Source organism: Bos indicus x Bos taurus, chromosome 2, assembly GCF_003369695.1.
Source record: "Bos indicus x Bos taurus breed Angus x Brahman F1 hybrid chromosome 2, Bos_hybrid_MaternalHap_v2.0, whole genome shotgun sequence".
In the NCBI taxonomy this organism is placed as follows: domain Eukaryota; kingdom Metazoa; phylum Chordata; class Mammalia; order Artiodactyla; family Bovidae; genus Bos; species Bos indicus x Bos taurus.
The window spans coordinates 71,749,424-71,776,467 of NC_040077.1; the positions used below are offsets into that span (position 1 = coordinate 71,749,424).

The 27,044-nt window shown below is 38.6% G+C and overlaps 1 protein-coding gene across 4 annotated transcripts in view; it reads left to right on the top strand.

Annotated features, from left to right (window-relative positions):
* The window catches only part of EPB41L5 (erythrocyte membrane protein band 4.1 like 5), a 167,924-nt gene that overhangs the window by 72,941 nt on the left and 67,939 nt on the right, over window positions 1-27,044 (top strand). For 3 of the 4 annotated variants that reach the window (XM_027562558.1, XM_027562547.1, XM_027562566.1), the window contains 3 exons: window positions 57-84; window positions 6,096-6,138; window positions 6,543-6,649. In XM_027562558.1, the coding sequence (XP_027418359.1) occupies window positions 57-84; window positions 6,096-6,138; window positions 6,543-6,649 (178 nt within the window). Of the gene's footprint in view, window positions 1-56; window positions 85-6,095; window positions 6,139-6,542; window positions 6,650-9,766; window positions 13,464-27,044 lie in introns of those variants that run through there. The other variant, XM_027562576.1, reaches the window with a different exon arrangement.

Genomic DNA, 27,044 nt, shown 5'->3' on the forward strand with positions numbered 1-27,044 from the left:
AAAGCAGTTTATCATGTTGGAGGGAAACTAATGGGATGTTTTCTTTTTTCTGTCAGCAAGTACAGGAAAACCTGAAGAACTCAGGTGGGTAATGTCTTGCTCTTTAGGGGTTGATACTAGAATGTTTTAACATTTCTGTAGTTGCTGTCATTAATGTAACAAATATTTGTTGAAGGCCCGTCAGAGTGTTTCCTTGTCCCTGAGCATGGCAGACATGGCAGGGAACAAATGAATACATAGTGCCAGGTAAAGTTGGCACAACAAAAATAAAGCTATTTAAAGAAAAAGAGTGGGTTGATTAGCTGTGCTGTTCATATTGAGAATGACATACATTTGTTATTGGTGTGTGACTGAGGATATGCAGATGAATACACTGTCACCCTTGCTCTCAGGGAGCTCGAAGAACAAAGGTTGATTTGTAGATAAGCAGTTCATTTTACTCCTGGGGTAAATCCCACTTGGTCATGGTGTATAGTCTTTCTTTATGTTATATGTTGCTGGATTTGGTTCACTAGTTTTGTTGTGGATTTGTGTGTCTGTATCATCAAAGACACTGGTCTGTAGTTTTCTTGTACTGTCTTTATCTGGGTGGTTCTGGCTTCATAGAATGAGTTGGGGAATATTTCCTTCTAATTTTAGGGCAGAATTTGTAAAGAATTCTTTAAATATATGGTAGAATTCACCATTAAAACCATCTGGCCTGGGCTTTATTTATGTCACATTTTAAAATTTCCAGTTCAGTTTCTTGTTGTAGATATATTCATATTTAATTTTTATCTTGAATCAGTTTAGGAGTTTGTGTTTTTCCGGAATTTTTCCATTTTACCTAAATAATCTGATTTATGGCATACAGTTGTTCATATTTTTCTCTTTTCCATTTTATTTTTGTAAGCTTTGTGGTGATGTCCTCTCATTCAGGACTCCCAGGTGGCACAGTGGTAAAGAACCTGCCTGCTAATGCAGGAGACGCAAGAGACACGGGTTTAATTCCTGGGTGGGGAAGATCTCCTGGAGGAGGAAATGGCAACCTACTCCAGGATTCTTGCCTGAAAAATCCTATGGACAGAAGAGCCTGGCGAGCTACAGTCCATGGGGTCAAAAAGAGCTGAACACGACTGAATGACTGAGCACACACACCCCTCATTAATTTCTGATTTCAGTTCTTTGAGTTTCTTTTTCCCTTGATCACTCTAGATAAAGGTTTCTCAGTTTTGTTGGCCTGTTTGAAGAACCAGCTTTTGGTTTCATTTGGTTTCAGCCAGCTTTTGGTTTTGCTCTATATCCTATTTTGTTAACTTTCTCTCTGGTATATTATTTCATTCCTTCTGCTTGCTTTTTATTTAGTTTTCTTTTTCTGGTGTCTTTAGGTGGAATATCAGTTTATTGGGATTTGAGATCTTTATTGTTTTAATATAACATTTATAGCTGTGAATTTCTCTCCAAGCACTGCTTTAATCATATTTCATAAGTTTTGTTTTGTTGTATTTTCATTTTTATTCCTTCAAATTATTTTCTGATTTCTCTTGTGATAGCTTCTTTGGCCTATTGACTGCTCGGGAGTATCTTGCTTAACATACACATTTGTAGGTTAAATTTTCCTCTCTCTCTATTTTGTTCCATTGTGGTTATAGAATGTACTTCACATGATTTTGATCCCTTTACAGTTGTAAAGCCTATTTTATGGCCCAGCATGTAGTTTATCTTGGAAAATGGTTCATGTATGTGTACTTGAGAATACTGTTTATTCTGCTGTTGAGTGTCATGTCCTGTAGATATGTTAGGTCTACTTGATTGTTACTGTTGTTCACTTCCATTTCATCATTGATCTTGGGCTAGTCCTATCCTTTATGAAATGTGGACTGTTAAAGTCTCCAGTTAGTTGTCTGGTTCTTTCTTTGTGCTTCATGTATTTGGAACTTCCTGTGAGGTGCATATGTTGTTTATGATTATTTTATTCTTCCTCTCTTTTTCTAGTAACTGTTTTGTATTAAAGTCTACTTAGTCAGATAAAAGTGTGGTCAGTCCAGTTCCCTTCTGGTTGCTTTTCCATGGCTTAGCTGTTTTTATCAAATTTGGAAAATTTTTACTTATTATTTCTCACATTTTTTCCCCTGCTCTTTCTCCTCTCCTTCCAGGACTCCCATTACATGCATGTTGCTCTCCTGATGGGACCTGCAGACCTCTGAGTCTGTTCATGTTCCCTCATTCTTTTTCTTTCTGTGCCTCAGACTAGATCATCTCATTTGACCTACCTTCAAGCTACTGGTTCTCTTGTCTGCTAAAATCTGCTGTGTGTTCCTCTAGTGAACTTTTTGTTCCAGTTACGGTACATTTCAACTCCAGAATTTTTTTTTTTTTAAAGATAATTTCTCTGTTTAAAATACTCTTTATTTGTGAACACAGTGTTGTCATACTTTTATTTTTTCACATGTGGTTTCTTTACTTCTCAGGTATATTTAAAATAGCTGATTTACATTCTGGATGCAGGGAGCAAATTGTCTTCTTGGCCTCACCCACCTGGAGTAAGGCCCCCACAACACTGAACACAGGAGAACCAGGAGGAGAGAAAACTGAGTTTCAGATTCCAGACTCAGCTTTCAGACTGAGTAGATTGTCTTGAATAAATGTCTCCATTTGATGTATTCTTTTAATGATTTTTTTAAAAACAATTTCACCAGCCAAATGTTTGTTTTGCTGGGAAGAGGATTTGCCCCGTCTTCAGACCATGATTCTTGAAGTCCTGCTTCTGATGACTCAGTTAGTAGTAGTAGTGTAGTTTCATGTAATGCTTCTCAACCATTGGTGTGAAGCAGAGCCTCCTGGAATGCCTGGTAAACTATCAGATTCAAGACATACAAATCTAGTTTCGTTCTCATTTAAAAAAAAAAAAAATTGTATAATCTCCTGTGCAGCAGATGTATAACTAGAGCTCCTTCAGAAGGAGTTGTTTTGGGTGCTGAGTAGGATTGGTCTCACCTTGCGATGTCGTATTCAGTTTTGTTTTCATTTAGAAAGCCAGTAAAGCCAGGCTATGATTAGTGACTCATCACAGAAGCACTCTGCTTTTTGAGTAAGGATTCCTCTAAAGTTCCTTTAGCTGTCAGTAAGCTGTTAACAATAAATAAATCAGTAAGGAGTAAGGAGAAAGGTGAGAGATTTTGTCTACTGTAAGTTTTTGAGAGTGAAAGTGTTAAGTTGCTGAGTCGTGTCTGGCTCTTTGCAGTCCCATGGACTGTATCTCACCAGGCTCCTCTGTCCATGGGATTTTCCAGTCAAGAGTACTGGAGTGGGTTGCCATTTCCTTCTCCAGGGATCTTCCCAACCCAAGGATTGAACTCAAGTCTCCTTCATTGCAGGCAGATGCATTACCATCTGAGCCACCAGAGAAGCCCTGTGAATTTTTAGTTAGGTAAAAACATTTTCTGTGTTTTCTGAGCTATGCACTTTAGTTTTTCTTGGGTTTATTTTTAGGCTATGCTTTTAAGAATGGTGGAGAAATGTTAAGAGGTGTTCCGTGTAAAGTATTTTGTCTTTTGTTTGTTTAATTAATCATGTTTTGCTTCCCTGAAAAACAGGCTGGGACAGAATATTAGAACTTAAAGTGAAGAGGTTCTTGCAGAAATGTAAAAGAAAGCGTTCAAGCAGTGATATGTAGTTGAAAAATTAACTTATTTTATTTGCAGGAGTTTGTCCTTTTAATTTTTCTGAAATACATATTTCTGACCAAAAAGTGAATATGACTATATAGTCTCTTTTCTAGAATTGAGATTGGTTTAACCTTAGTTAAATTTTACTGTGTCTTCCTGAGCAATGCTTTTGGCTCTGGAAAACAGAGCAAAAATGGGGTATTTAAGCAGATACTTTATTACTTTTTAATTAGAATAAATTTTTAGGAATGAAATGTAGAGGAGGGCCACTCTCCTGAAAGTTACTGAGCTCTGCTCCTGACAGTGCTTGAGAGACCCTGAGCTGGGACTGGCAGGAATGCCCTTTCATTCCTGCCCTTGGGTTTCTGTTTGCATGAGCAGCTTCTCCAGTGAACCATGGAAAACAGTACTGTTTGAAAAAGCACAACTATTTGACCTGAAAAACTGTGCTTGTTTGAATAACAGGTTTTTAAATTGGCTGAGGTTAGTTTCTAACTACTCCCTCATAGGTCTTGACAATGTAAACTATCTTAGGAAGAGGTGACATTTTAAAGGACAGTTCACATTTCATTTATTAGTACTTCTTGCACAGACTTAGTGAACAGACTTGAAGACAGAAAAGAGGAAAAGAAGAAATGGTGTAAGAAGTGATACATAGAGAAGGCATTAGAGCAAAACATTTCTTTAAAAAGGAGCTGCATTGGGTCAGTAACGAAAAGTAATCTGTTACTTTCATACTAGCGGAGTGATGAGAAAACAGTGCTTCCTGTCTTCCATGTTGTTCTAAAATAGGGAGTGAGAGTCCTGTATCACTTATTATAAGTGCTTTTTTTTCTCTCATGGTATTTCTTCATCTTTTACCTATCACCTACTGGAGTTATTCCCAGTTCAAAGAAAAGCTTCAGAGTGTAACCAAAGGGCCACAGAGTAATGTGTCATTTCTGAACCATACAGATTGAGTGGGTTTTCATTAACGTGGAGATTTAAGAGTTCCTTAATATATAATACAGTGTGTTTTGGGAATTACAGCAAGATTAGTAAAAGAAATTCTGCCTGACAGGTGTTTTGTTTCCCAGTGGCTCTGGCAACAGATTCTACACTAAACATATATATTTTAAAAGATTTAATTTGTTTGTTTGTTTAGTTGTATTTGTCACTGTTCTTTGTGCTTTGCTAAGAGCTCCATGCAAATAAGGAAACTGCAGTTCAGAGAGCAAAGCTAGTGGTGCTGTTTTGATTTGAATCCAGGCAGTAGAGGTGCTTGTTCTGCTGACTTGACTTGTAATAGAGCTGTGGTTAGTAAAATATGAGATATAAAATGGTTACTCTTCCTCCCCCAGCCTTTTAGCAAGGCCTTTTCATCTTGAGTTCTTTCTTAATTGGTTGTCTTTCATCATCATTTACTTATGTTTTGTTCTCCCTCTCTGAGAAGGCTCCTGGATCCTGTATTCAGAGTTTATTTTGTGTTTGTGAAGCTTTGCCCATTTCCTGTTGCTGGCATGACATCCTGGCTGGGTATGGTATTCTTTGAGGATTGCCATGGAGAACTCTGTGCTAGCCTGATACTGGCAGTGATGTGCTTTTACATCTCCTTAAACTCTTCTCTGAAGTGTTTCCTTGTTCTTGAAGGTCAGCAGTATAACAATAAGGAACTGAATGTATTTAATTCTACATTTCATCTCCTTGGAATACAATGTTCTTGTTAAATCTATAGATTATTTTTCTCACTTTCAGAGAAGTTTTTTTTTTTTTTTTTAATGACACTGAATATATTTTCAGTTACCTTAGCTGAATTCCTTTTCTCGGGATACTAGTTATGCTCATTTTAGAAGGTCTGAAGTCAGTAAACTCTTTTATTTACTTTACTCTGTTGTGTTAGTATCTCATCTTCGGGTTCTTGTTGAATATTTGTTCTTTTTTTTGCCAGCTTTGAGGTTTGTTTCTGTTTATTATGTTGTATTATATGCTGAGTTTTTTTAAGTGCTTTTTTGGGGGTAGTGGGAAGGGAATGAGCACAGTCTAAACTAAAGATTTAAATGCATACTTACAAATCATTTGGAGGAGAAGGGTGTATAGAGAAGCTTCTAAGTTTATAGTAAGGTCTATTGAGTTATAAAATGCTGAATGACCTTGGAAAATCTTTAGAGGGTAGGAATATACAGAAGAAGTGACAGGTAAGTTTGTGTGGGTGTTTGTACTTAATGCCTTAAGGAATCATTTGTGCAGCTGTCTTTATTTTGTTGTCTTTGACAGATGTTGTCCAGTGAATAAACAAGATTAATAGTGACGTATATATCTAAAGCACAAGTAGAATACAGGTATATGGGAATATCATATGAGCAGAAAAGTGTTTGCCAGTAAAAGCAGATGTATTCTGGACATCGTCCATTCTTAATTTTGGGTGCTCATGGTAATTTTTTTCTTTATTTTTTTTTTCCCCCATTACAGTGTTCACAACAATGTTTCAGCTCAGAGTAATGGTTCCCAACAGGTAAGAGAGTATTAAGCTTCTAAAACACTAGAACACTATCAATATGATAAACAATAGTATTATTAATTCAGTTTTCATACTGGTGTAACCTCAGAAAAATTTTGTGCATTTTCTTTTTATCTGTAAAATGGCTCAACAGTATGAGACCTGTTACTTTATTCTCTTAAGATGTTAGAAAAGGTTTTAATGTTATAATAAAACATTTTCTGACCTTGTAAATCCTGTAAAATGAAAAAATACCAATATTCAGTTAGATGATTATCTGTCCCAAAGGTGGTATATAACTTTCAAGCATTTGTTTATTGCTATGTTTATTACTGTTGTATCTGCTCACTGTGTAGCTAGTATTTCATGTTAATATTCTACTTACTGGTGAAGAGATCTTTTATAATTTTTGTCCAAAGGCTTGGGGTGTGAGGTCCACTGTGCCTGTGATTCCTTCTGGTCCTGTGGTAGTGGAGGTCGAGAATCTTCCAAAGAGTCCTGGAGCAGACCAGCATGACAAGAAATGGTTCGTTTATTCATTAAACCAAAATAAAGTGTTGCTTGCCTAAGGGTGTTCTGAATCCCCAGCCATAATCTTAGACTACTTGAAATATGATTGAAAGCAAATTATTCATATTTGTAAGGTGACAAAAAAAGCATGTTGTTTTTGGGATGAGTTAGGGATGCAGATGAAGCAGGGTGACAGTGTCACTGAAGCCTGTGAGATGGCTCTCCTGACTGGTTAGTGTGAGCTGGGAGTGGCAGTGGTTTTCTGTTGAAAAAGACTTTAGTGCTACTTGATAGGACCTTTTCCCAGATCCATAAGGATCATGTCTTCATTCCATGTTATTCTACACAACATGATGCTATTGCTTTGGATGTGGTTTCTTTATTAAAGACTGGAGGAGATAAAGCCAAAACAGAACCATAATTATAGTCCAATAGAACAAAGCATGAAATATTCCATGGGGAAGGGGTGGAGAAATAATCTAATGATGGGAAGATACTTCCTTTGTTTAGAGTCCCAGGGTCTGTTTTTTTTGGTTTTTTTTTTAGACTAATAGTGAGTGTACAAATATGGATACTTTGTGGCTTATGGGATTAATCCAGGGGTTTCATCCCTTCCCAAATAAATACATGTGGCCTGGGGGGCTCCTTGGGGATTATTTGATTGAGTGGTCATGTTGGGCATCATCTGTTCAAGTTTTGTCTGTTTATGATATGAACTTTGATAATTGATAGGATTTTTCTCTTTTTCTCTTGCTCTCAGTTTGTTTACCTGAAATCTAATGAGTTTCTGTTGGTGATCTCAAGGTTTGGGTCAGCTTTCTGTGCAACCAGCTCTTCCTTCATGGTGGTGGGTCAACAGTGGTTGGTGATTATTTTCAGTCTTTGCTATGTAATTGTTTTTCACTGTTATTTTGGCTTAACTAACAGCAAGGTGCTTTGCTCTTGATGATTGGGCATATTTTTGCTTCAGTTCCAAATAACTTGATAAGTTTCTAAGATCAAGGGGTTTTTGCCCTCGTGTTTTCCGATGACCCTCCCCCGCCCTTTCTACTTGAGAATATGATAAGGGTACTTTGTGTGTGTGTGTGCATGTGGGCACACACTTAAAGGATAAACAGCAAGGCTTCTACATGTCAAATTTTAGTCTTTATTTTTTTAAGCCATTAAAAACAGTTTCTGTGGTTTCTTACTGAAAACACAGCTCCAGTAAGAGGCTGTGTTTTGTCTCTCTGTTACCGCCAAGTCTTTGGCAAAGAAACATAGTACTGAGATTTCAACTAAAAAAGAGCTCATTTAATACATGCTTACATTTTATGTTAATATGGAATGAGAGTCTGGTTTGTTTGTATCTGTATAATGTTTAAATCTTTAGCTTCTCAATTTTAATTGGTACATATTTAAATCTATTTGATTTGTTAGGCATTACTCAGTTCCTTTGATGCAGCATTAAAAAAGAGAATGCTGATTCTCTGAGTATTGAATTTCAAGAAAAATAAATTTGGAGCTGTATGTCCTTCTTTATATAACTGTATTGTGACTGCTTTTGTGGAAATGGAGCACAGTGGTGGCCCTCAGGCCCAGCATGCCTCAGTGTGTGTCAGCAAGACCTGGGACTAAGCATAGAGCTGGCCTGTCTTGGAGCTGATGGGTTCCCCAGCCTTAAGATGAATCTACATTTTAATTTCTATTTCTGCATGTTCTGATTCTAATACTTTCACATGAATCTAAAACAGTCCTCCTTTAGAAAGTGATATTAATAAAATTTGGAAATGCTCCCTGGGTTTGGACGGTTGGGTGGAATAATGGACTATTCTATTTCTGGTAGATAACTTTTAACCAGTTTAATCTAAATGTACTCTTTGTTCAGTTCTGTAGCTTTTTATGGCTGATATCTTCTAAATGACACCATTATTTGAGTGAATGATTTGGTATGTCAGTATAGAATTACCCAATATTTAAACTATCTTTTGAGAATTTATGTATTTAAAGCCCATTATCTACTTATAAACAAAACTGAATACTATGTGGAAAATCTTGCATATGTAGGGGAGAATATAAACCAAATTTTCTAAATTTTTAGAGACCCTAGATTGCGGGCTGTGAGTTTTCTGGGTTAGATCTGATGAACAGCTTGTATTGCAGTTGAAGGAAAGATGATAATTTTATTGTTTAAAAAAAAAAAACGAAAAAGGCTTCCAAATTTGTTCTGAAAATCCTTTTAGCTAATTTATTTTCAGTTTCCTTAAGGAAGAAAGGTGAAGATGCATGCCTTAGTTGAATAGAATGTCTGTCCTTAGACATTTTTATAATTGAGGTGATTTTTTCCCTTTGTAGTTACCTTAAATGTGTGCTGCCCTTTTGGTCATGCACAAAACTCTGGCAAATGTGTTCTTTCTACTGGAGGACTTTGATCATTTCTAATCAGAAACTGCTTCTTTGCATGTTTCACTCTCTTACTTTCATATGTTGTTTATAGCAATTGTGATAAAAGGCATTAACACTTTCTTGGAGGGGCTTTTTCTCATCACATTATCTGTACCTGTTGAATTTCATTCACTGTAGAAGAAACAGTGTTTCTCCATTGTTAATTGGAAACATTGATGTCCAATTACACAGCCTCTGTGAGGGCAGATTTTTTTTTTAATGTTCTTTCTGAATTTTGTTTCCTGGACTTCAGTTTTATGCCACTTGATTTGTGAAATAAGTTTTCACAATTGCCCTTTGCTGTATGTGGCTTTGTCCTTATGTAAAATTGTCCTTTCTGATACTTGAATGAAATAGATTATAAGCATTTTTTCTTCTCATTAGGACCTCAGGCAACTTTTCTGCCTTTGATTTTGATAACGATATCAGGGACAGATACAAAGTGTCTTGGTCTCTGTGAATTTCCTTCTTTATTTAATTCACCTGATTCTGATTACTTGTGCATATTTCCATATTGCCATTTTCTACTACATGTAACTTTGTGGATTTCCCCATTTGTTGTTCTTGGATGTTCTCATTGCATGGAGTAGATGCTGGTAACTGCTCGTAGCAGTGGTGCATGCTGGTCACATGGCCTTCTTTATTACCTCTTACACCTTCATCTTCTCCTGTTGACTAACTGTGCTCCCCTCCCACCCCAACCATCCAGGCTCTCGGCTGCCGGTGATCGCTCTCAACGTGGTGGAAACCAGTGGGACACAAGGGCCTTGTCCCCACCCCATCCTGCACCTAGAAACTATCCTGCCTTTGTCCATGAGCACAATGTGAAGAATGCAGGAGCCCAGCAGAATGCTCATTTTCCTGGCCCTGCAGCCATGACTGACATATGAGTGTTGAGCCTCTTGGGCACTAGGACTTTGTTGTGCAAGTTGATGGTATACATTTCTAGAGTTTATAGAGGATCAATCATATTAAGAAAATTTGGGAGAAGATATTTTACACTGAATCACTCGTTGGGTAGTGTTGTTTGTAATTGAAATCTTCTGTGAAAGGGAAAAGGATCTGAAGAAGCTATATGCCATCAGTGATAGTGACAAATATTTTTGTGTTGCAAAGGATATTTTGGAAAGATTTTTTCGTGATTTTAACATGTTAACACATCACTTAGAAGATTTTTCAGGAGAAGATTTGTGTTTATGAATAAGCTGCCCATTATCACCCCAGCCTCCATGCAGTACCAGTAGATGGAAGTGAGAAGAATCAGTCCCACTGAAAGTACACACAGAAGGGAGTATGTCCAGGCCAGGTGGATCAGCCTGTGGTGATACTTTTATAGACCAGTCTTACACACTATTTTTAATACTTCTGAAGTGACCTAAGTCTTAATTTCAGTTGAGTGCCTGAGGTTCTATAATTTAATTACTGTAATATTAAATTTAAAACTTACTTTTTAATAAACACAAGTATTTTAAATTAACAGAAGGTCTAGAAATCACTATAATGTGCTTCATGTAAAGAGAGGAGTCTGAATGGTTACTTTTGCATGATTAACTGATTAATCAATGGTGAGCTGAATGGTTATATTACTACTGAATGGTTGTACAAATGGAACATGTATTTACTTTTGCCTTTTCACTTTTCTCTTTTATCTCATGCATCTGATAGATTTCCCAGGTTTGCAAACAGGTTCATAATCTGGCCTTGCACAACCTCTAAAATAAAATTCTGAAGCCAAAACTGTATCACCTTTAATACTTAATGCATATCACTTTTAATCAATTTTTGCATATGTTATTATTTTTGGTCCTTTATGAACTTCAGAATGTAATTGTGCTCTTTGATTTAACTCATAGAGGCAAATTAACTGGAAGAAATATATTTCTGATGTAATGGGAGATGATATAAAGGGAAGAATTTCTTTTGTCTTTTTAGAGTTTAAAAAATTTTAACAAAATTTTTAAACGTTTAACCTGTATATATAGAGAGTCATTTTATTGTCTGAGAATTCATAATACATCAAGATAATGAAGATTTAATTAAAAACAACATAACTTGTGTACTATTCTGCTCACCTCAGTGGTCAGTCTTACTGTCTCTGCTAGATGAAGGTAAAGTTTCAGAGGGCCTTATATTAGTGGGTTCTTAGTTGCAAATACAATACAACTTGTCCGTATAAGACATAAATAATCAGAAGTAAGTAATATTTAGGGAATTTAATTTATAGGCAGGTTTCAATCTGAATTTATTAAGTCATATATAAGTATTCTTTAATGTATCTACATATGAGCAGATACATATCTTAAATAGCCCAGCTGAAAACTCTGGAAGGCTGTCATCATAGCGTGCTTAAACATGGCCACTAATGTGTACCCCTCATGATTCTGCTAGATTTTACATAGCTCAGATTCTTATTGTCAATGGTGATGCTTTTTTTTTTAAGGGAATTTGAATCATAACATTTTAAACACAGAAACTCTGATTTGTTCCATTTAAGAAAAGATTTCATGGGTATGAATATGATTAAAACCTTACTATATAATAGAAACCAGAAAGAGGCATAATATCAACACAGCTTTCTGGTCTCTTAGAAAGTCCTAAGGCTTGACTTCTCTCACTTTAAAATTAATCTTAAAGTCTGAACTCCTGATATAATGCCTCATATTCATCTTACCCAGAATCTTAACTTGGGGAAGTACAGAAGGATTGTGATTGAAGAATAAACTCTTCTGTTTATAGTAAAAGTGGTCATTTCTGTACTTAGAATTTAAGTTAATACTGTTACATTTAAATAATGGAAGAATCACATGGTTTTCCTTTGTTTGAAAACATTGTTATAAAATAGCTCTTTGCAGCAGTGGGAGGATCATAATTGAAAATTCCTGCTGATAGAGACTGGGTTGGAGGGGTGACAGGGCAAGAAGGTAGCAAAGGGTAGGGGAGTGAAGGGCTAAGGCTGAACGGTCATAGAATCAAACCTTTCTACTTCATACAAGTTCCTGTGCTCCAGGATCTCAGAGTGTAAATGTTGGGAATATTTCCTGCTGGTATTTTCAAGATGGATATATAAATTGTTTCCGAGGTATGAAGAGTTCATTAGCAGCTTAACCTAAATTAAATAAATTGTCACCAACCTTTTTATACTCTGCATTTTATTCTGTCTAAAAGGTCAGTGATCCTACGTCGTTGATTGGGGACCTAATAACACTCCAGAAGCACCTTACTTGGCTGTTTACTCTCCTTTTGATCAGAGGGATCCATCAGCCCAGAACACCAAGATCATGTGATTCAACTTCAGGGCTTTGGCTAATTTTGTTTAACTAATTTTAACATCTTGAATTAAGTTGGTTTTGTGTCAGCTGCATTTTTATAGAAACAGCAAAGATAGCAAAGTGACCTTTACACTTTGATGCATGAAAATACATGAGCTTCTTAAGATCATTATTTCTTTCAATGGTAAAAGCACTTCTGAGGCATTTACCTATCTCTGAGTATAATCTGACATTTCTGATCTTAATAGGGTATTCACACATTTTGATGAATTTACAGAGAAAAACAAACTTTATCCTATTATATATGTGTCTGTAATTTTACAGAGAAAAAAGCAGCCTGTGTACAAATATTGTAATATCAGTATAATTTAGATCATTTTTAAGTGGGGGCTCTTTTATTTAAAGTGTTGACTTGGAAGCTATTGGTATTCATGACATTTGTATCATTCTTTATTGTTAAAATTGCTCAGGATGTAGAAGGTGCCATGTAAACATGTCAGGGTTATACAGCTTATGTTTCTCCTGAATGGAGGACAGGGAGGCAGCTTATTTCATGGGATAAAACCATTAGCTGAGCCTTAATTATGGGAGTTTCTCTTACGTACTAGATTTTTGCATATTTGTTGATTTGCTAAAAAATAATTATGTTTAGTAACCTGGGTTTATAACTTTCATGTGTCTTGATATCCCGTGTTTCATCTTTCTGTCTTGTGAAACAGGAAAATAGACGAAAGGGTAAGGAGCGGAGGGCTCTAGTGTTTGGGGTTTGATGAGGAAGAAGGGTATTATGCAATGACTGGCTTTATAGGCATAAGAAGACACTTTGATCCCCTCTGCTTTGATCCCCTTTCTGTACACATTCACAGACGTAAACTGAGAAGTGGGAAGACGGTTGTCCTGTGTTAAGGCCGTGTGCTCTGATGGTGGAGTGGTCAGCACTTGAACCACAGTGCTCTGTCTTGGTTGGAGCAGACTCTTCACTTGTAAATCATCATTAACTGCTTTGAAAGACCATTATGTTTCGTGTGCTGAGCTTTGAATATTGAGTTTGAAAATATCACATTGCATTAATTTATTTTATATCCATGGTATACAGGACTTATATGGATTTGGAGAAATAAAATCATCTTGTGCCAATGATATTTAATCTCTTTACCCCCACATACTTCTTAATTTTAATATACATCATACCACATTATCAGTTATACCTTGCTTCCAGAATTGCTGTGAATGCTTGCATGTGAGATGGTCTTATGTAAGGGACCGAATGTGAAGATACGTCTGTGGTGGGGAAGTCCCTCTCTCCATGCGCCTCTGTCTCATGCATAAAATGTGATTTGTCAGATCTTTTCTAGATGTTATGAATCATGTGAATTTAGGTATGGCGTTCTTCCTCAGCTTCTCCTTTTCAAGAACATAAATCTTTTTCCTCCTCTCGTCATATAAATTAACTTTTACTTTAGTCACATGAAATCATTGTGAGAATTCTGTCTTGCTCAGCTGACATTTACCTCGATGGTAAAGATACTAGGGCACAGGCATGTGGAAAATGTGTTATATGACTTCAATTCTTCAATTCTTTTTTTTTTTTCAATTCTACAATTTAGTTTTATTTATTTATTTATTTTTAATTTTATTTTATTTTTAAACTTTACAATATTGTATTAGTTTTGCCAAATATCGAAATGTCTTTCTTCAATTCTTGACCCCTGCTAATTTGTAACACACTAGCTCCTTTGAGCTCTTTGCGCTGGTGGGAGGATCATATGAGCCTCAGATAATGAGTGAAATTAGAGAAGAGAAAATTTCAAAAGAGATTGCAGAAAGGAAAAAAAGTTTAATGATGTATTTTATTACTTACACTAAAGTGGAAAATTAAGTGTTCCTCTTTTTCAAGAAGAAATTGTTGTCACAGACTTTTTGTTTTTAGAAGATTACATAAGCCTCTGTTCTCCTAACAGCAAGCCATGGCCTTAATTCTGGGTGATGGTGCTTGAGTGAACTTTTTCTGTTTTGTTCCTGACAGCTGGCCAGCATTTTGTTTACATTGGCATGGGAAGAGATACTTGACTCAGTGAACAACATTCTCTAAGGAGTGTGACTGGAGCCTCCCTTGGTGGTGTAACAAACCTATACTCCTCCTCTTGAAAACAGGTTCAGCAGCTATAGACCTAATTTCTTGTTGTCAAAGGAATTCCTGTTTGTTTGTCTTTAACTAGTTTTAATATGTTAAAAACAAATAAGGTATATACCAGAGTATGATTAGGATTTGTAAGAAGTTGCAGATTTCTTAATAAAGGCTTGATCTACAGACACAACTGATTATTATTAATATATAATGGAAACTATTCAAATTATTAGGGATGGAACAAAAGAAAAGAATGAAAGGTGAGATGATATAGGAAGACAGCTGCTACCTTGGTTTTTCTTGTGGAGCTAGTTAGAGGGGCATCCAGAGAACTGTGGACACATCCAGCATGTGAATACCATCAGAATCTATATTATTACACAGAAGAATTTCCTACAGCAAAGTTACAGTTGAAGCCCAGCCACTAGCTTCAGTGATTATTTAATTGCAGGCTTGCTAGTTTGGACTTCCCTTGTGGCTCAGCTAGTAAAGAAGCTGCCTGCAATATTGGAAACCTGGGTTTGATCCCTGGGTTGGGAAGATTCCCCTGGAGAAGGGAAAGGCTACCCACTACAGTATTCTGGCCTGGAGAATTCCATGGACTATACAGTTAGAACTGGACATGGAACAACAGACTGGTTCCAAATAGAAAAAGGAGTACATCAAGGCTGTATATTGTCACCCTGATTATTTAACTTATATGCACAGTACATCATGAGAAACGCTGGGCTGGAGGAAGCACAAGCTGGAATCAAGATTGTCGGGAGAAATATCAAGAATCTCAGATATGCAGATGACACCACCCTTACGGCAGAAAGTGAAGACGAACTAAAGAGCCTCTTGATGAAAGTCAAAGAGGAGAGTGAAAAAGTTGGCTTAAAGCTCAACGTTCAGAAAATGAAGATCATGGCATCCGGTCCCATCACTTCATGGGAAATAGATGGGGAAACAGTGGAAACAGTGCCTGACTTAATTTTTTGGGGCTCCAAAATCACTGCAGATGGTGACTGCAGCCATGAAATTAAAAGACGCTTACTCCTTGGAAGGAAAGTTATGACCAACCTAGACAGAATATTCAAAAGCAGAGACGTTACTTTGCCAACAAAGGTCCATCTAGTCAAGGCTATGGTTTTTCCTGTGGTCATGTATGGGTGTGAGAGTTGGACTATGAAGAAAGCTGAGTACCAAAGAATTAATGCTTTTGAACTGTGGTATTGGAGAAGACTCTTGAGAGTCCCTTGGACTGCAGGGAGATCCAACCAGTCCATCCTAGAGATCAGTCCTGGGTGTACATTGGTAGGACTGATTTTGAAGCTGAAACTCCAATACTCTGGGCACCTGATGCGAAGAGCTGACTCATTTGAAAAGACCCTGATGCTGGGAAAGACTGAGGGCAGGAGGAGAAGGGGACGACAGAGGATGAGATGGTTGGATGGCATCACGGACTCAATGGACATGGGTTTGGATGGACTCTGGGAGTTGGTGATGGACAGGGAGGCCTGGCATGCTGTGGTTCATCGGGTCACAAAGAGTTGGACATGACTGACTGAACTGATACAGTCCATGGGGTCGCAAAGTCGGACACCACTGAGCGACTCACTTCACTTCTGCTAGTTTAGAGATAAGACCCATTTTTAACAACTTGTGTTAATTCTTTCTGGTTGGGGACCAACTTCTTCCAGCAGAGTCCTGGGAAGCCTTGGTACCAGAGGGTTTGCAGATTGATTCTGTGGCTGAAACGCCTGTTATGCTGGAGCAGTAGCACCAACCAGTGCTTGAATGGGTTGGAAAGACATGGACTGGCAGTTGGAGGAGTTTGGATTTGGTGAAGAGACCTGGGGCTAGTACTGCAAGGTTTTAAGTGAAAGATTTTGGGAATCTCGTATCGCTGTCTTCTTTTCTGATTCACCTCAGCATTTGCTGAATATCTACCAGAACACCACCTCCTTTCTCTTCCTCACACACACAGTCACTTTCCATGATCCTTCCCCTTATGTACTTGTGCTCTTTAGTTGCTTAGTGGTGCCCAACTCTTGTTTGACCCCATGGACTGTGTAGCCTGCCAGACTCCTCTGTCTGGGATTTCTCAGGCAAGAATACTGGAGTGGGTTGTCATTTCCTTCTCCAGGGGATCTTCCCAACCCAGGGATCAAACCCACTATTCCTGCATTGGCAGGTGGATTCTTTACCACTGAGCCACCAGGGAAGCCCCCCTTCCCCCCGCCCCAATTGTACATATCTAGCTAAATTCTGGGGCTGCTGCTGCTGCTGCTGCTGCTGCATCACTTCAGTCGTGTCTGATTCTGTGTGCGACCCCATAGATGGCAGCCCACCAGGCTCCCCCGTCCCTGGGATTCTCCAGGCAAGAACACAAGTGGGTTGCCATTTCCTTCTCCAAATAATCCTGGGTAAATCCATTTCTGTCCTCTGTGCATTTGGATGGGAAATGTGAAATGCCATATCATTAAATAGTCTGACTTTAAATGTTGGCTATTGAGCTCAAGTTTCAGACCTTGAATGCTGCTGAAATCCTGAATCTGTCGATTTTCCCACTTGGTGGCAGTAATGTCTCCTCTTGTAAACCTCCACCATCTCCTTGCTTCTCATTCACTCAGTCTCAGGTCATGACCTTGCTTCCTGTTCACTGAGAAGACAAGCCATCAGAAGTGATCTCCTGTACATCTTACAATCTGATGGTGGATTAATGTCTCTCTGTCAGATCATCTGTGCTCGGTCTGCCCTCCTGTGTCCAGATGGACTGGCCCCAGTGAGGCCCAGTGCTGTTTCACGTGCTCTCCTGGAGATGCTCCTCACACTGAGGCACAGGAAGCGCTGGCTTAGATCTCAGCACCTTGTCATCGTCTTGGCTCCTCCTCTTTCTCATCAGTCAATAAATTCTGCCAGTTCTGACTTTATATCCAGAGTTTGCTTGTCACTGTTTACTGCTCCTGCCCTGTTTCCATATAATTTGTCTTAACCTCGTCTCCCGTCGCCCTTGGCGCCTGTCTCATGCTCCCCATTAATTATAGTTTAGACTATATCACGTTCTGCTTCTGCTCAGACCGTCCAAGGTCCTCATCTCAGACTAAAACCTAAAATCTACATGTTGACAAAAAAGTAATTTTTCCTACTCCTTGACTTTGCTCACCTTCCTCAAAAGACTTGGTCAGAGACGTACTCTGCGTGTTCCATCTCTGGATTTCTGCACTTTATCTCTGCCTAGATATTCCTTCCTTGAATCTCCTGTGGTTCATTCTGACACCTTCAGGCTTCTTACCAGAGAACATTGCTGAACTCTAAAATAATAATGGGCCCCCAACCTTCTTTGCATTTTGTGTCCCTGTTACCTTGTTCATTTTTTTCTCTTTGTTTCATGTTACATATATGTTTTCTTTCTTTATTTTTTGGGTATGTTTTCTTTTTTGTCATCTTTACATCCTTTAATAGAATGTCAGCTCTGTCAAGGGAATGCATTTTGTATACTCCCCCATGCCTAGAGCAGTCCTGGGCTCAGCACTCCGTAAACGGTAGTTGATGGTTTGTCACACTTGATGATGAAGGGATAGTCAAAATGATGTCCCTGGCTTCAAGATGTTTACACTCTAGTTATGGAGAAGAGCAGATTTACAAATAACGTACAAGTACAAAGTCATTAAGTGAGGTCATAGAAGGTAGATAAGTTGGAAGCTAAAGAAGGCTTCCTAACATTTACATCAGATTTTGAGGGACACACAGAAGCAGGAACACTTGTGGACCAGAGGACTGTAGCAAAAGAAAATTTCAAGGTAGCATAGGCAAGTTATGGGCTTCCCTGGTGGCTCAGATAGTAAAGAATCTGCCTGCAATGTGGGAGACCTGGTTTCCATCCCTGAGTTGGAGAAGATCCCCTGGAGAGGAGAATGGCTACCCACTCCAGTATTCTTGCCTGGGGAAGTCCATGGACAGAGAATCCTGGCAGGCTATAATCCATTGGGTTGCAAAACGTTGGACATGACTGAGCAACTTTCACTTTCTTTCAGGGCAAGTTACAGTCGAGGAGTGATGAATGGGGTTTGAGTAGTTAGTACAGAATTCGTGAGGATGTTTAGTAATAATGACAAACTGACATTTGAGTGCTTCTGTGCCTGGCCTCATTCTGGAGTTAACGGCAGTTATTATTTAACCCAGCCAGTCACTGAATTCTAATACAAATCTGTAAGACATTTAGGCCAGTGAAGAAATCAGGCACAATGAGGGTGTGTAACTTCTCCAAAGCCATGTTGCTAGTAGAGGGTATGGCTGAGCTTCAGACTCAGCTTAGTCTTAGGGCCCAGACTGCTGTCTGCTATGCTGACATGCTCCATCACAGTGAAAAACTGTGAGGCCTGTATTTCTTTAGAAAGTGTACTCTGGAGGCATTGTGAAGAGTCATTGTCAGTTGATGGGAGATTGGGATAATTAAGTCATGCTGTATCCATACTGTAATTGTTAAGAAATGAGGAAAATCTACAGGAGCTGCTTATTGGAGTGTGTCAGTGCTACATTGTTGAGTTAACAAACTCTAGTGAAGTGACTCCTTGAGGTATGTCCCCACTTCTGTAAAAGCCGCCAACCCATGTGTCTATTTGTAAGGTGCACAGAAAATGCACCTGGATAAAGAGTGAATTTTCAGAGAGTGGTGTGAAGGAGACATTGGTTTTCTTAGCTAGCGTGTACTACTTTGAATAAGTAAGTATGGATTAAAATGACATGGGGAACAAGACAGATAGCTTCAATGTATTCAGGTAAGTGTCCATGAAAAGGAAGGCGGTGGACAGACGTGATAATGCCCTTGTATATTCCTTTGTGTATGTTGAAGAATGGCTGTGTACAGCAACGTTGCCAGAAGCTGCAGAGTGAAAGTGTAACATCTCACTTGTCTTTACAGACTTAAGTGTATTCACAGAAGTTTTACAGCCATCACCACTTCGCAAATTCCAGAACATTTTTCATCATCTTCCAAGGAAACCCTCACCTGTTAGCAGTTACTGCCCACTCTCCTCTCCCCCAGGCCTGCAAGCACTAATCTACTGTTTCTGGATTTGTTCATTCTGGGCATTTCCTATAAATAGACTCGTACAATATGTGACCTCTTGTGTCTGGCTTCTTTCACTTAGCACGATGTTTCTAAGACTCATCCATGTGGTAGCCTGTATCGGTATTTGATTCCTTTCAACGGCTCAGTAAATTCCCTTGTATAATATACAGCATTTTGTCCATCATTTGGTGGACATTGGGTTTCTACTTTATGGCAGCCAGGAACTTTAATGTATTTGCTTCTTTTTTTAATAAACATGTATGTGCATTCCTTTCAGGCATGCACATACATAGGAGTGAAATTGCCCAGTCATATGGTAACTGTGTTTAATGTTTTGAACTGCCATATTGTTTTCCAAAGCAAGTGTACCAGTTTACATGACATTTTCATTACAGCCATCCCAGTTGTTGTGAGGGTGTTGTATCTCCTTGTGACTTTGATTTGCATTTTCAGGAGGCTAATGATGTTGGAATTTTTGTAAACATACTGGCCATTTGCATATTTCTTTGAAGATGTGTCTATTCACATCCTTGCCCATTTAAAAAATTGGCTATAACAATCTTACTTACCTATAGCTTCTGAAATTTTGTCTCCTTTTTTGTTTGTGGGTTTTTTTTTTTTAATTTCCCTGGAGGGAAATCTGAGTATTAAGTTTTTTCAAAGAACTAACATTTGCTTGAATGTTCTGGTGCATTGTCTATGTTTGTCCCTATCTACGTGAGACAGAATGTATAGAGTGAAAATAATGCACAGTGACATTTACATTAAATAAGTCTTCAATGTATGAACAACTCTTTACCAGGACAATTAGTTGTTTCTCTCTTTTAGAGAGAATAAAAAGTAAGTTTTGTAGTTTACATCTACAGAAAATGGGATGCTCAGGGATGAATTACTCACTTTTATATAATTACATTTAAAAAAATTCTCTGTTGAAACTTGCGTATTTGTAAATGGTAATCCTGTCTATTTGTAAGTTGCAGTGGGACAGTTAAGTTCATCTTTCTGGATGAAGGGCAGTAAGAATATTCTGTTTGAATGACATGTGTATTTCCCTTGAGAAGAGAGACTGCAGTGAGCCTGTTTGGGTGGTTAGGGGTAAGCCCTGTAACAAGTTATCCAAAAATGAGATAAATCCTCACATGGTTTTTGCAGACAGGCTTCAGTCAGGAGAGGTGTTTTATCTGAAGTTACCCATTAAAATCTCAGTAACCCACACAAGCAGCCTTGAGATAAATCACAGCCTGTACTCAGGGGTGTGGTGGTGAGTGAGGAAAGATTGTTTGCTCAGAATCTTTGTGACTCAGGTGTATCAACCACAGTTTTAGTGGAAGATAGGGGGCGGGGAATGAATTCTATTACCTTTTTGGCTTTGTTTTGAGACAAAGTTTGGAAAAGATTGAAAATGTTGCTGATGTCACTCACAATGGGTGTGCTGCTTTTAATCCATCTCCCCTTCTTTACACATTCTGTCCCCCTTAACCCCTCTTTTACCTTGAAATGAAATAGATTGGAAGTCAGAGGGGATGTGTGGAGTGTTGTTTTTGTATGTCTCCTGACCTAGTGATGGTGTGTTTATAGAAAGTTGACAGACCTTGTTTTTTCTTTCCTTTTTCCTCCTTAGTACTAACCATTTAAAGTTACACTATTTTATTTTGGACTCTTCTGTTTTGAATGCCTCCTAAATGAACATTTGAGATTTCATGAGGATTTTCATTATCATTAAACTATAGTTTGTGTCTTGGTACACATAGAAGTTAATAACTCAGTTATTCAGTGACTGGTTGTTGAGTACCTGCTGTATACAGTCACTGGCCTGTATTTTAGAAAACAGTAGTGAGCAAGAAAGACATCAATTCCTACTCACGACACTTACATTCTAGTGAAGGAGACTGATAATAGTTATACAAACAGATGAAGGTGCTGGGGTTTCAGTAGTAGTAAATGTTGTGAGGAAAATAAAATGATGTCAGTGTGAGTGACTGTAGGGGGAGGGGCAGGCAGGTGTTCGAGGAGATCCTTCAGTTGACATGTGTAAGGGTCAGCCATCCAGAAGAGAAGGAATAACTCGGGCAGGGTTATTCCTGGCACAGGGGCCTTTGAGTTGCCTTTTGAGGGTAGAAAGGAAAGTGGATGGAGCATAAGTGAGGAAGATGCTGGTTTGATAAAGGTTCTGAGGGTGCTAGGCAGGGGACCAGGCAGGTGGGGCGTTATATATCAGGGATAATAATCCATCAATGGACATGAGTTTGACTAAACTCAGGGAGTTGGTGATGGAGTCTTTTCCAATGAGTCAACTCTTCGCATGAGGTGGCCAAAGTACTGGAGTTTCAGCTTTAGCATCATTCCTTCCAAAGAAATCCCAGGGCTGATCTTCTTCGGAATGGACTGGTTGGATCTCCTTGTAGTCCAAGGGACTCTCAAGAGTCTTCTCCAACACCACAGTTCAAAAGCATCAATTATTTGGCGCTCAGCCTTCTTCACAGTCCAACTCTCACATCCATACTTTGGCCACCTCATGGGAAGAGTTGACTCATTGGAAAAGACTCTGATGCTGGGAGGGATTGGGGGCAGGAGGAGAAGGGGACGGCAGAGGATGAGATGGCTGGATGGCATCACTGACTTGATGGACGTGAGTCTGAGTGAACTCCAGGAGTTGGTGATGGACAGGGAGGCCAGGTATGCTGCAATTCATGGGGTCGCAGAGAGTTGGACACGACTGAGTGACTGAACTGAACTGAGGGAAGCCTGGCGTGCTGCAGTCCATGGGGTCACAAAGAGTTGGACACGAATGAGCAACTGGACTGAATTTGGATTTTATTCCATGTGCACTGGGGAGCCTGTGGTGGATTTTGAGTACGGGAGGGATGTGTTCTTATATGCTCTTTTTATTTTTCTTTTTTCTTATTTTTATGATACACTCTTAGAAGATGACTTTGTTGTAGGGAAATCTAAGGCAAGGCTAGATTTTTTTCCTGACCAGCCAAGAGTTAATTTCTGTAGATTTTTAGCCTTCCCACCCAAATTCTTCAGCAGTATATTTTTTTAGAGTGATAACATTATTTTCTGTGGTCTGTGTACAAAGCGCTTACCACGTGCATCCAGGGAATCGAATGTAACACCCTGTTGTTAGCTAATACACACGGTCCTCATTCAGGCTTCCTCGGTGTCCTCACACTGTCTTTCAGAGCAACTTCTGTGGTCCGACTCAGGATTCTACATCAGTGTTGTTTTGATTCTTGAGCGTTTTAATCTGCAGCAGTTCCTTGGCCTCTGTTCATCTTTTGTAACATTAGCATTCCTAGTAGTACAAAGTTATTGTTTCATATAATGTCCCTAATTTGGATTTAACTGATTGTTTACTCACTATTCAAGTTAGGCATTTTTGGCAAGGAAATTTTGATGTGTCTGTATATGTCTTTCTCTCAGACACCGTGCCTGTAGTGCATCATGTCACAGGGTACTTGACGTCACTCTGTCCGTCACTAATAGTGTTACTTTACTGAGTTAAAGTATGTCTTTGCACTAAGGAAGTTCTTTTTTTTTTTTTTGATAATTGAAAAGTTATTAAATACCTTGTGTAAGGTTATTTTCCTTTGTAATTGAAAAAATGTCAGATACTTTGTGTAAATATTCTCTTTCCCAACAAACTTGCACCTAATGGTGAAAATGAGTTATTACAGTTGTTAGAAATGGCGACCTGCTAACCATCATTCTAAACCAATTAGTTGGTACTCTACAGGAAGAACTTTTATCTCTCTACTTACACATGGATTCAAGGATACTATTATTTGGTTTTAATTCAGTTATCCATGAACATTGTTATTTCTTTTTTTAATTAATTTTTTTGGAGTAGAAGGCAATGGCACCCCACTCCAGTACTCTTGCCTGGAAAATCCCACGGACAGAGGAGCCTAGTAAGCTGCAGTCCATGGGGTCGCTAAGAGTCGGACACGACTGAGCAAATTCACTTTCACTTTTCACTTTCATGCATTGGAGAAGGAAATGGCAACCCACTCCAGTGTTCTTGTCTGGAGAATCCCAGGGACGGGGGAGCCTGGTGGGCTGCCGTCTATGGGGTCGCACAGAGTCAGACATGATTGAAGTGACTTAGCAGCAGCAGAGTTGCTTTACAGTGCTGTGTTTCTGCTGTACAGCTGAGTAAATCGGCTATGTGTATATATATATTCCCTCTTTTTTGGATTTCCATATAGGTCACCACAGACCATTCAGTAGAGTTCCTTGAGCTATATAGTAGATTCTCATTAGTTATCCATTTTATAAATGCATGCTAAGTGGCTTCAGTCATGTCTGACTTTGTGACCCTGTGACTGTAGCCCGCCAGGCTCCTCTGTGCATGGATTTTCCAGGCAAAAATACTGGAGTGGCTTGCCATGCCCTCTTCCAGGGGCTCTTCCCCACCCAGGGACTGACACGTCTCTTTTGTCTCCTGCCTTGGCAGGTGAGTTCTTTACCACTAGCGCCACCTAGTGTCTATATGCCACTTACTGTTACTCCTTTTGAGAGTCAGAACTGTCCCAGGGATCTTCCTAACCCAGGGATTGAACCCAGGTCTCCTGCATTGCAGGCAGATTCTTTACCAGCCGAGTCACCAGGGAAGCCTGTGAATACTGGGGTGAGTAGCTTATCATTTCTTCAGGGGATCTTTCCAACTCAGAAATTGAACCAGGGTCTCCTGCATTGCAGGCAGATTCTTTACCAACTGAGCTACCAGGGAAGTCCAAAGAACCGTCCCACATTTGGCCATTGAGACCCTATACACTGCATCCTGTACCTCTTAGCATGTCCTCTCACTTTTTAACCACTTTCTTATTTTTCAGCATAAGAATTTCCATATTCATCTTACACTCTCCTTGCCTTAGCCCTGAAATCAGCCATTTATTTAAGAGCCCTGATTCCTTTAAGTTAAAATGGTGTTTAGGAGCCAAGATCTGGGTACTGCTTATGTTTGTTGCTGCTATAAATGTCACTAACCAGTGGACAGTTAAAAAACTAATATGTAGGGCTTCCTAGGTGGCTCAGTGGTAAAGAATCTGCTTGCCAATGCAAGAGATGTGTGTTCAACGCCTGGGTCGGGAAGATCCTCTGGAGAAGGAAAGGGCAACCAACTCCAGTATTTTTGCCTGGGAAGCTACAGTCTGTGGAGTTGCAAAGAGTCAGACACAACTTAGCAACTAAACAACAAACAACAAAATGTTGAAATCACAAATACATTCAGATACTCTTAACCCCAGTCTAGTACCTTGGATTCTTCTCTCCCACCCAAGTTCCTCATTTCCATCTCCCTTCTCTTCTGGTGAAAAACCTGACTTAGCATGGATACCTCTATGTTCGTCCAGTCATGCTGTAGATGCTACATAGTTTCAGAGTTGCTATATTCGTATCACCATCAAAAGCAAGCCTACTAAGTACAGTTCAGTATTTCTTCACAGTTCTTCCTCCCCAGGCTAAGAGTAAATAGTTCCAAGTATGATGCTTAAAATTCACTTGCATTAATTCCTTTTTTTCCTTTCTCCAATTATGGCATTCTTTCTTGGTAAACACATTTTCATTTTTCTAGATGATGCCATATTCCCCTTCATTGCAGATGAAGTATATATATTTTTTCTTACAGCTTTACTGATGTACTCTGACATACAGTAAAATACATTTATGTAAAGGATGAGATCACTGACTCAATGGACATGAGTTTGGGTAAACTGCAGGAGTTGGTGATGGCCAGGGAGTTCTGGCATGCTGCAGTCTATGGGGTCGCAAAGAGTCAGACACGACTGAGCAACTGAAGTGAACTGAAAGTGTTTGATAAGTTTTGGCACTTACACACCTGTGACACCAACACTATAATCAGGATTAATGATGGATATGGTCAGTGTAGTTTTAATTTAGATTTCTCTTTTTGTGAGCATATTTTTATATGTTTACTAGTCTTGCATATTTTTTTGTTAATTGACTTTTTACCTGTAGTGTCCCTTTTTCTTTTCTATTTTTAACAAGTTTTTGATGAATATTAAGGATATTAACTTTATGTGGACAATGGCAACCTGGAAAATTTCGTGGCCAGAGGAGCGTGGCAGGCTGCAGTCCATGGGGTTGCAAAGAGTCGGATATGCACACTTGCACACACACACACATGATATCTGTAACTAACTCATGTAATACTAATTGCAAGTACATTTTCAATTTGTCATTTGTCTTTTTATTTTGCTTTTAATAAGTTTTAAATTTTTATATAAGCAAATCTGTCTCTCTTTCTTCAGTAGTTTCTGGATTTTAATAGGAAAGTTTTTTCCCCTGCCACATTTTGGAAGAATTCAGCCATTTTTGTTTCTAGCACCTCTATGCTTTCATTTTCTTAAAATATATATTTGAATCTCAGATCCACTTAGAACTGCCTTGTTACTAGGTGTGAATAATGAGTCTGTTTTATTCATTTCCAGATGACTTTGCAGTTATATCAACACTAGTTTTTTAAAAATTCATTATGGTGCTAGGATAACTGGATATCCACATACAAAGAAATGAAATTGGACCCCTGCCTCACATCATACAGACAGTGAACTCCAAATGGATCATAAGCCTAAAGTTAATAGCTAGAACTATGAAAATCCTAGAGGAAAACACGGACCAAATCTTTGTGACCATGGACTCAGCAATGGTGTTTTAGGTGTGATACCAAAAGCACATGTGACAAAACAAAAGATAGATAAGTTGAAATTCATCAAACATGAAAACTTTTGTGTCTCAAAGGATGTCATCAGGAAAGTGAAAAACATCCTGAGGTATGAGAGAAAATATTGGTAACTTTTATTGAGTTCTGTGGAGTGATTTGGCTTTTTTCTAGGTTTTCCCTATTCCTAGAGAGGGTTTGCCTTTCTTCAGTCTTTCTAATCAATGAACACTTGTTCATCTGCTCCACTACCTTCAAACTGTTTTCTCTCCCCTCCTGCGCCTTTTTTTTGTTTGTTATGAGTGAATGTGATTTTAAGACCTTATACTGTCATTTTCGAGTGGTTTTATGAGAAAGCAGGAGTAAATCTTGCATGTTTAGTGTGCAGCGCGTAATGTGCGTAATCCCCATGAATGTCTTTTGCAAAGTTCATAGTCATATCTCCTCTACTACTGCCCCTCTTTTGTTATCTCTTTTCCCTTCTGAAAGGTGCATTAAATGTATATTGCAACTTTCAGTCTATGTTCGTTTATTTCCTGCCTCGTGTTTACCATGTCTTTTTATCTAGTGCCTTCTTGGTGGTTTTCTTAATTTTTATCTTTTAATTTAATAATTTAACTCTGTTTAGTCTACTGTGTCCTGTCTATTGAATGTCGAATGACTCATTTAATTTCTCATTTCTCAGAATCTACTGTTAAAGTTTTATAAGCTCCTTCCTTGTTTTATTGATTCTTTCCTTGCTTTCTGTCTTTCAGCACATTTAATATGCTTACTTTAAACGCTCTTTTAGATCGTGTTATCCTTTCAGCTTCCTCAGCTCTAACTGCTCGCTCTTCTTGGGTCCTTCTG